Source organism: Apaloderma vittatum, unplaced genomic scaffold, assembly GCF_000703405.1.
Source record: "Apaloderma vittatum isolate BGI_N311 unplaced genomic scaffold, ASM70340v1 scaffold27137, whole genome shotgun sequence".
Lineage (NCBI taxonomy): Eukaryota > Metazoa > Chordata > Aves > Trogoniformes > Trogonidae > Apaloderma > Apaloderma vittatum.
This window is the reverse complement of record NW_009727118.1, coordinates 1-10,351: the sequence shown is the minus strand read 5'-3', so window position 1 is coordinate 10,351 and position 10,351 is coordinate 1. Positions and strand designations below refer to the sequence as shown.

The 10,351-nt window shown below is 36.8% G+C and overlaps 1 protein-coding gene across 1 annotated transcript; it reads right to left on the bottom strand.

Annotated features, from left to right (window-relative positions):
* Nucleotides 1–261: 261 nt before the first annotated feature.
* Nucleotides 262–9,762, bottom strand: LOC104267457 (leukotriene A-4 hydrolase-like; the record flags this gene model as incomplete). The annotated part of the gene is made up of 14 exons (XM_009873572.1): nt 9,590–9,762; nt 7,320–7,440; nt 6,759–6,827; nt 6,276–6,380; nt 5,177–5,229; nt 4,493–4,565; nt 4,053–4,193; nt 3,830–3,853; nt 2,807–2,877; nt 2,582–2,693; nt 1,475–1,619; nt 1,288–1,391; nt 878–948; nt 262–316 (listed from the first exon to the last, which is right to left on the bottom strand). Coding segments are annotated over exons 1-14 (1,317 nt in total), but the record flags the coding sequence as incomplete, so codon positions are not given.
* Nucleotides 9,763–10,351: the final 589 nt, after the last annotated feature.

Sequence of the window (10,351 nt, the reverse complement as noted above, 5' to 3'; positions counted from 1 at the left end):
TATACACAAACTCCAAAAAGCTGGCTGTGTGCCTCATTCAAGCAGGTACTGCACTTCACGTACAGAAGTCTCAGCAGATCCCCACAGACTCTGTGATGAAAGGCCAGTCTACAAAATGCAAAATCACTGGCAGCCGCACTATCACCAAAAATGCACACGCTCTATCAGCAGATGACAGATTTCAGAAGAGAATGGCTCCCATTGCACAAAGAGAACCAGCTTTTCAAGATATGAACGCCTCAGTGTTCTTTAACCACTTACTTTAATCCATCTTTGGCTCAAGTCAACACAAGCGTTTGCTAGTGTCATATCATACCTGTTGAACATTGACAAACAAAGGATCACGATTTGGAAACACAAGAAAGCTTCTGCAATGTTTTTACAAGAATGCTCACAAATGATTTTCAAACGGCCCCACAGTTGTTCGTTGTAGGCTCCAATTCAAAATTACGACACAATTTACAAGAGGTCTATTATAATGAAATATATTGCAGATTTACTTAGCAGCATTTTGTGCATAGGTGACACTATGCCTTGAAACCATGCACTCCTAAAATGATCAATACTCCTGCTTGCACATATACTATAGCTTATAACTGAACAGAGAATTTGTTGTAACAAACTGTCAGAAAGAATCTTTTCTGGCAACTTTCAAATCAAAATGTATTTCCACCAGAAAAAAAAAATATTTTGAAAGTATTAACAGCAATGCTTTTTTTCTTCCTATATGCACATAAATCAATTTCTACAGTACTACTTCCTAATAGAACTATTATGGGAAGTCTTTCACTCTGCTTCCAAACTGCCTCATGACTGTTTGGAAAATTATGGGCAATCTGAAGAAGGAAAAGATGAACTATAAATGAATGCAGCTTACGTAGGCTTTACCGGTGGCATTCCTGGAGCATGAAACCATGAGTTCCAATCAACTTTATTAAGAACATCTACCTATAAAGCAACACAAATTCTTAATTTCAAATGTTCTTTTTAGATTAAAGCATACCCTACGAAAACAGATTCAATCTATTTTTTTTTCCTTCTTTTTAACATTCCGCCAATTAACCTGGAGAATCCTATACAGATTACTGTAAACCAAAACTTTACCTTCTAGAAAAAAATCAAAAAGCATCATAATGCAACCATATCATCATAAGAGTCTAGATTACATCATACGAACATCTTGAGATAAAGAAAGATAAAGCACCATTCCTTAAAAGACAGTAATTCCTGAGCTATGTCATAGTTTCACAAAATTAAAAGCTCTCAAGCAATTAAATATTACCCAACCTTATCCTTGAAGTAGGAGTACAAGAACTTCTTCCAGTCCTCAGTTACTATGCTCTTATAAGCAAATTGCTGAACGTAAGCCTTCAAGAAGCCAATGAAGACATCTAACAGTTAAAATCAAAACAAAACTGTTTCAGTGTTTGAAATTCAAATGGGAAACTATATATAAAGTCTGACTACCAGTTACCTGGTCCTCCAAGAAGCTGTTCAAGGTAGAAGAGCAAAGCAAAGCCTTTCTCATACGGAACAGATGAATATGCAACATCAGGATCTACTTCTTCCAGATTAGGGGTGAGGTTAGTCACAGGATTTTTATCTCCAAGGGTATTTATCTGTGACAAAGATAGAAGAAAGTGTATTAATCTAGGAAAACCACTCTTGCAAACCACTACTAATCCTATTTATAAAGGCATAATACATCCAAAACTAATATGGCTTCATTTCGAAGTATTTTTTCTCATTCTTTTTTCTGAAGTTCTCTGCACTAAACAAAGTTTACTAAACTTTTTCTTCTCATTTTGTTTTAGTAGTGCCTGACTGCATATTAAACAGAAGGACGTTAGGATCAACCACCCTGTGTTCCAGCTGCCTCAAAGTAGTTAATTACCATCACGTCTGCCATCATCACAAGCACCTAGTAAACTATTCCTTAATAACAAACTATTCAAACTGCTTGATTTAAATGGGTGGTATAAAGAATAAAATACAATGAGGAAATACTTATAGTAAACCAGGTAAACTGCATCATCAAATTGAATGAGAGGGCTGGAAATATCACAGGCTGGGAATCTGAACACTAGAGTTTAGTTATGTTACCTAAACACAAAACTAAACAACCCTCCTAGACAGTAACAGATTAGGAATATGTTCAATTATAACACAGCACACAGGGGAAAATAAAGAAATTGGTTACTTGCATGAGGCATTGAAAATTCTGATGATCACACATGGAGATAGTTTTGACAAGCTTTCGGCTGCTTACTACTATGCTAATGGGTAATACTGCAATTTAGCCATACCTAGAGCAACCAAGGAAGTCTGCAAAGATGTTCATCCTTACAGAACAGCTTAAAACAGTTCAAAAAGCTTTATCTAATCCAAGTACATTAAGCTATTACCTATACAATCTGTTCGATCATATACCTTGGAATCAAAGTCGTTCGTCCTCTCATAAGAAAGTATTAGAAAAGCTGACTAGACAAGTCTTATTTGTGGGCAACACATGAAATCAGCTTTATTTTATTTATCTACGTGCTTAAACATAGAGTTATCGTAACTTTAAAAAAATATTTACTGTATTCTGCAGTTCCCTCCAACCTCCTAGGGCTTGAAAGTGCCTGAACTGCTCACCAAACAGCCGCCCACCAATCCTGCGTTCCAGGTATACAGTATGTCCCTCATTCAGCCTGGAAATACATCGATAAAGTCAGCACTGGTAGGATGGCAAAATGAATTTAGTCAGTCTCTTTACAGATTTATTTTAAAATATGGTTTGCATTGCACTGAACATCACACCTACCAGAAATGCTCCCACGTTTTATTTGTTACCAAGTTTCCTGTCCAGCTGTGAGAGATTTCATGAGCAATAACCTACAACATAGAAGACAATGACAGACTGTTTAGACTTCTCTGGAAGATGAACACCAAGGCCCAACAGAAAGAAAAAGTCCCAATAGGAGCTCATGTACTGCATTATATTCCTAAAGCCTGTTAGCTCTATAAATATAGCCACACAAATTTTGCTCAGAGGACTAACACTATCCTACTGAATCTTCTCCAGAAACAATTTTGGATGTGCAGCCTGCAAGTCATAGAGCCACACTGATCAACAAAAATAATTCCTCTGTTAGCACGGGGTTTATGAAATCTCATTTCAGAATACTGGATCCATGCCAAGTGATGGACTAGTACTACTTTCCTGCTGCACTGCTAGGATGAAAGAAGGAAGAAAACAGTCACCCCTAGAAGAGTAACGGTGCACGATATATTAAAAAGTATCCATGTCAAATATTTTGGTATTCTTGGGATAGGACAATCAATGCTTCTAGCAGTGTATCAGTCTAGTAGAAAGATCTATGAGATAAAACAGCATCCAGAGCACTCAACTTTACAGAAAAAATAGAAATTACTCAAATTATACCTGATTTCCACTTCAAAAGAAAACCATTCAATGTGACTTCTAGTGCATAGACAGGCACAGAGAACTTGTGCCCTATAAAAAATTTCAGTGAGATCAATACAGTTGTGGTTTTAAAAAATATCTATATACAGCCTAAATGCAGCTAAATTCAGTCAGTTACTGTGGCATACAGGCACTCGTGTTATTTTCATCTGTTCATTATACAAAATAGGTGTGTCTTCAGTTTTTCTACAGTTTACTTTGAACTAAAACTCACTTTTTAATTCCCCCAGTGACAATACAGCAAGTTTTAGTTCCTCCAATGAACAAGAGACCAAGTTTTCAAGTATCTGTTACAAACAAAGTTAAGATGCAACTTCAAGTTGTATTCTACTTGAAGACATGAAACTATTTTGCACTTACATTTGACAGAGATCGATCACCTGCCTGGGGAAAAAAAAAAAAAAAAAGCAGCTGTGAGTTCAAGTAATCCTCAGAATATACCACTTGATGCAGTTTCATCTACGATTTCTAAAGAAGGAAGGAACAAATACAGTTCTTCCTAGGAGGCAGATTAATCCAACTTGTGAATTAGCATAAGCAAGTCTCCTAAGGAAAAACTGACTTCTGTCAGTGTTACACTTACCAATAGTGTTGGAGTTACAAAAGTAAGACAAGGATTCTCCATACCACCATAAGGAAAAGAAGGTGGCAAGACTAACAAATCATACTGTCCCCATACATAGGGTCCTGCTAAATCTTCTGCCGTTTTCAGCATAGCTTCAGCCTGAAACAAGAATTCACATTAGTTCCTAGCATGACTTCTGACTACAAGCACTCAACAAGTTAAGGTACTGATCCCATACTTTCTCTTTTTTCCCATACTTTCTCTTTTGCTTTGCGACGTCCCGCATATAAAACCAGGATGTCACTGTATCACTATCTATGTTCAGTAATAGTTTAGTGTTGTGATAGAACAGCAGCACTTTCGGGGGTGGAAGGTACAGAAGGAAGAGCTACAGTCTGTTCCTTCTCCAAAACTGAGCCAAACATTAGCTTACAAAACATTTTTTGTTAACTACTCACCTCAGCAAATTCATAGGCTGATTTATCCACGAGCTCCTTTTCAGCCCACACCAGTGTCCTTGGGCCAATCTTTCTATTGAAAATAAAAATACCACTGAGACACTGTGAACTAAAAATAATTCAGAGAGCATACATTTAAATGTGCTCATGAGTAACCCATGGTGCTGAAGAAACTCATTAGTCTCCTTCTCTTTTTCCTCTCTGCTGCTACAGTGACACTACAAAGATCTTTATAAAACAAACAAGCCACACATCCACTGGTCAGGACAAGTAATTAGGAAACACTTGCAGATTTTAAAATACTATAAAGTCCTAATATAAAAGCATTATTACAGTCTATATTAACACATTCTTGTGCAGTTGAGCAACAAGGCTGAAGATATTTTCTGCCTTTTGTATGTGACAAGGCTTATCTGTTAGGGGAGGAAAGAAATACTATTCCCTGAGTTTTAGTGGATTCCAAACTCTTCATGGTATTTCTTAAACTTACAGTAAAAGTATATTCTATAGAAAAAATGATGCAAGAGTGAATTAAGACACGTGCAGTTTGACACAAATAAACAGGATTGCTGAACCTCTAAGACCTTTTAAAACTAGAAACAAGACAAAAAAAACAAACCAAAAAGGTATCTCTGAAGACTTACTACGATTATTAATATTTATACTGCGTGTAGATTCACTCACCGGCTTTCTAAAGCTCCAACCACTAAAGCAATCAAGTAGCAAGGTATGGGAACCTAATGCAGAACGTAAAGAAAAAAATTGTATTAGTAATGCGAGCTATCAACTCATCAGCTATCACTGATTCAGCCAAAGAAAAACAACAGTATGTAAGCAGGATGCACACTTCTGCCATAGTTTGCTGCCTTAAGTTATAATAAAGGCATTGTTTTTTTCTCTCCAAATTATATTTATCTACAAGTACTTGTTCCATGGATCGTTCAAGCAAAGGCCACAAAATATTATCTCTGTTTGAAAAAAAAAAATCTGCATACGTAAGAGCACACAAAACACTTACCAGTTTGTGTACTGTTCAGAAGAAAGTTAGTTTTCCATATTCATTTCAGTTTCATTAAATTTTATAGGAGGAGAAATTAAAAGATACTGCTCAGATAACAGGCACTTTTATCTCAAAAAGGAGCCAGAAAAGCTTTAATGAATTCAAGTAAACAAAGAATATTTATGGATAAAAAAGATTCAGCAAAATCAAAATGTATACATTTGAGAAAAAAAATGACAGAAGAGTAAATTTAGACTGTCACTTTAGGCACAGTGGAATCATTAAACAAGCTGCATCACTTAATAAAACTTCATCATGAGAACAGTAATCTTTAACTAGCTGGAGATACTTGCCATAAAAGCCAAAGCTTTCACTTAAACAAAAAGAACAACAACCAAAAATATTCTGTTGTCAGAATTTGCCTAATTTCAGTTTAAAAATTGTTTCCAATGCTCAGCTTCACTGTTACGATCTTGGTAAGCTTAAAATTTGTAGGATCTGTTTTCCAAAACTCACTTCCATGTTACTCAATTCCAGGCACTACTTCCCAAGAATCACCATAGACAGAGAGCGTTTTGACAGTACTAGCTTTGAGCCAGAACAACCAGTAAACACCACGAGCACCTAGTGGCTGACTTTTCAGAGCTGCAGATTTGTAATACCTCGTATTTCAGTAGCGGCACAGACCCATCACAAGTCACACGATTTATCTGAAGTGACTGTGAAACTGCATGAGTTAGGAATAAGACCACAGTCAACTGTTTAGTGGCCCAGAATACTTACGTTCTGACTGAACTGATATATCTTCCGACTGCTGTCGTCTGGGTCAGGCATCTCTCCATCACGGTTAGCGCTCATAAGAGCCACCAACTCTTTAGGAACAGATATCTAGAAAGGTTACCAGAATATATTACTTGAGGCATGTATGAGGTTCATTTCAAGTATTTTAACTTTATAGTCCTCTTTGTTGTCCTACTGTCAGTTTTTCCTGATTTAAGAAGTTATTTCTTTCCTACTACAGCAATTTTCTACTTCCTTTTGGAAAACAAGGTACATGTGAATGAAAAAAGAGATAATATACATAAAAGAAATTGTAAAACTAGAGAAGTGACACAGGAAAGATAAGCAGGGTTTGGCTCTTAAATTAAGCTAAAAGTCACTATTTTCTGGTTTAATTTTAGGCCACATGCTGGCAGCCACAAAAAAAAAAATCACCCGTTGTAGTAGTTGCCTTTAGTTAGACACACATGACTTAGGTTCATCTACCTCTGCATAGTAGGTTAGTTTCACAGCAGGTGTGTCTTGGCATGGAAAGATGGCTCTGCAGTGGGTGGCCTGCAGAAGGAAAAGACAAAAGAGTTAAAACATATAAACTCTCTAATGCAGAGGACTAGAAATAAATCAAACTAATTTATTATACTGGAGATCTACACAGCTCCTCCAGAAAATTCACTACCTACAAACCAACACTTCCTATCACTTACAGCTTATAGTAGTTTTCATAGCTAAGGCTTTTCTAAAACAAATAATGATAGGCAAGACAGATCAATAGCCACACATATTGGTTGCAAATGACTGCATAGTCTTCAGCAGGAACACTGGAGAGGGTAAAGAAGCTCTGGAATTATTAAATTATTAACATATAATAAAGTCTCAGCAATATCCTGACTTATTGTTTTCATTTAGGACCTTTGACACATGCAATTAGAAGTTACGAGCTACGGTACTTTCAGCAGCTTGCCTTCCTCTCCAACTCTTCGGAAACCAGGAAGAATTACAGCGATATGTAAACAACAAGCTTCACAAAAAAATAAAAATCCACTCAACCTGACACTGGCTGAAGAGAAATGGGTGTTTCTTTCCAGACGTTTGCTCTGGAGAAAACCACTGCAGTGCTGAAGAGTTTGGAGAGCTTTCAAAAGAGATTTCAACAACTGCTTCTTGTCCCCTGTGCAATAAAGAATATGGTCAGACTTTTCGACAGAATTCTTGGTCACTACTGAAATTTTTCTTCAAAGACATCTGTAGAACAGGTTTGCAGCACTGTCTCAAAAGCATTAAAAAGAAGAACAAGTAGCATATTAAAGCAACTTTCCCACTTCAATTAGCATAGTAAAAATTAGCTGGTTTATTTCAGCCTTACTGTCTCAAGACACTTCTATCATTGTTTTTACTAGCCAGAAACTTCTCCTCTCCAAGGAAAACACGGATGTTTTCTTTAAACTATTTGGACACCCACATACGTATAACCAAATGATGAAACATATTGTCAAACTATCTAACATTGTAAATGTAAGTGTAGAAAGTGCATTGCAATAAGTAAACAACAAAAAGTATATCAAATAGCCTATGTAAGAACATATATACTCTAATAACATAGGATTTGTGTGTTCTATAAATAAAGAAGTTAGTTTTGCAGCTGATGATATGCTCTGTAAGTATGATCCTTAAGTGAAAAACGTAAATACTGAAAATGGTAATTTCTGGAAAAACCTACTAAAAGTCATGTTAACAAGAGAAAAAAAAAAAAAAAGTTCAAATTTACACCAGTTCTGAAACCCTGAATAAAAGTAAAAGCTAACAGCTCTGTGCAAGACAGAGACCAGCTTGCTAAGAAGGGAATGCACATACAAACCAGACATATTCACATCCTTATTTTTAAAAAACATAGCAAAATCATAATTGTCATCAAAGGCACACAGAAGTATCCACTTCTGTTATCTCAAAGTTCCAGGCTGTACATGCAACTCTGATATTAACCACCCAACCATAAATCAGAACAAACTTCAGCTAATCAGAGGAATTGAACACTAGATAAGATGACCAGGTATAAATACCTGCTTTATAACCAATATTCCAAAGTACATATTTGACAAGAAAAGAGAAAATAATTTGTATTACCATAAGCCACATTCTGACCATTCAGTAAGTGCTTTTTCAGTTGTAACTCCTACCCTTTCCTGTCACTGTTTTCTTGATACTTACACAGGGGACTATATCTCACACAATATTATAAATTCTTAAAATCGCAACTCATAATCCCTCTTTGTAGCTTTTTTTCTTATAAGGAATTCTGTCAATAATAAAAAAGCTGGAAGTCAAAGAAAAGAAAGAGGCACATGTTTCTGCTACGGCCTTTTAAAGTACTTCGTTTGTTCAGTATATCTGATCATAAGTACAATCATATATACACAACACAAAAAGCAAACTGCCCAAAAAATGTACTGTAATCTGGAATCAACTTTTTAATTCATGCAATTTAAGAGGTAGATTATGGCTAGTTTATTCTCCCTCATGCTGCCAAAACTCAAGCTCCTGTTTTTAGGGACTTGGGGTTAGCATAGTCAATAAAATAAAACTTCTGTTACTTGAAAAGATGCTTCTGTCTAATCATAGTGGTAACCTGCAGTTCAACAGAAACACAGGATTAGCCCTTGTGTAAGAGAAAGGCAAACAGGGTCTGAAACTCTGTCCACAATTCTAAATGTAACAAAATTCACGTAGTTGAAGCAGAAAGAATATTACTGATAAGAAACACTGGAAAACTACATGTGATACATTACATATTGTTTCCCTGCTTACTTTGGCAAGTAATTTCTGATACAGATCAGGATGCTGTTGGCCTTCTCAGCCACCTGCGCACACTGCTGGCTCATGTTCAGCCGGCTGTCCACTAGCACCTCAAGATCCTTTTCTACCGGGCAGCTTTCCAGCCTCTCTTCCCCAAGTCTGCAGCGCTGTCTGGGGTTGCTGTGACCCAAGTGCAGGACCCTGCGTTTGGCGTTCTTACACCCCATAAAACTGGCCTCAACCCCTGAAGCCAGCCTGCCCAAATCCCTCTGAAGAGCCTTCCTGCCCCTGAGCTGATGAACACTCCTGCTCAATTTGGTACGATATATAATACCTGGACTCACAAGGCTTTGGCTGTCTAACAAAAGCCAAATATTAAATACATCTACAAAATCACATACCAAATAAAATCAACACCCTAATTTACAAGTCCCTTTGCAAGCTTTATACAAGGACCCTACAGGCAGACAAGCAGCTTATACAGTGCATTTTGGAAACCACCTAAAGGAACAGGCAAAAGTGCGTACCTTCTTAGTTCAAAAGGAAGTGTGATTTCCAGGGGGGTGCCCTTGAAACTGTGCTTTTCTCCAAAAACAAATTTTGCATCCTGTCCATTCACGGTCACTTTAAATACCTGTAGGTCTTTTGTATCTAAGACCTGTGATGAAGTAAGTATTAAGTACTTGTTAAATAGTGTCATAATTAATGTAGCACTTGTCAAATCTTAAACTCAAGTCCATCAGAAGAAAAATGTATTAATACTTACTAATACCAGTAAAAATCAGTAACTATGTCAAGTACTAGGAATTAGAATTTTATTACAGCAGCACTGAGCTTACAAAACTGGAAAGGAAAGATGAAGAAAACCAACTACTGACCACAAAAGTGTAAACAGGAGCTTACTAAACAAACTACAAAGGTAAAACACTTCACAGAGCTGCTATGAAATAAGGAGAACAACAGAAAAGACCTGTAAACAGAAAACCCCTGTAACTGGTCTCTGTGAATCAAGTCTTTGGTGCAACTGAAGACTAAGTATGCGGCAACCCCATGTGGAGCATGAACAAAGTTTTGGTCTATGTTATTAAGAGGATGAGGGTGTTTTTCAAAAAAAAAAAAAGCGCCAATCACGAAAGGATTTTAGGGAGCTAGCAGAAAAATGCCACAAACAGAAAACCTCACTTTACTCAGAGAGTAAAGGTAAAGAGGTTTACACTTCCACTCGCACAGCTGAGAAGGCAGCTGGCACAACAAAACACACACGGGAAAGCAGCCATGAATGGAGCGTT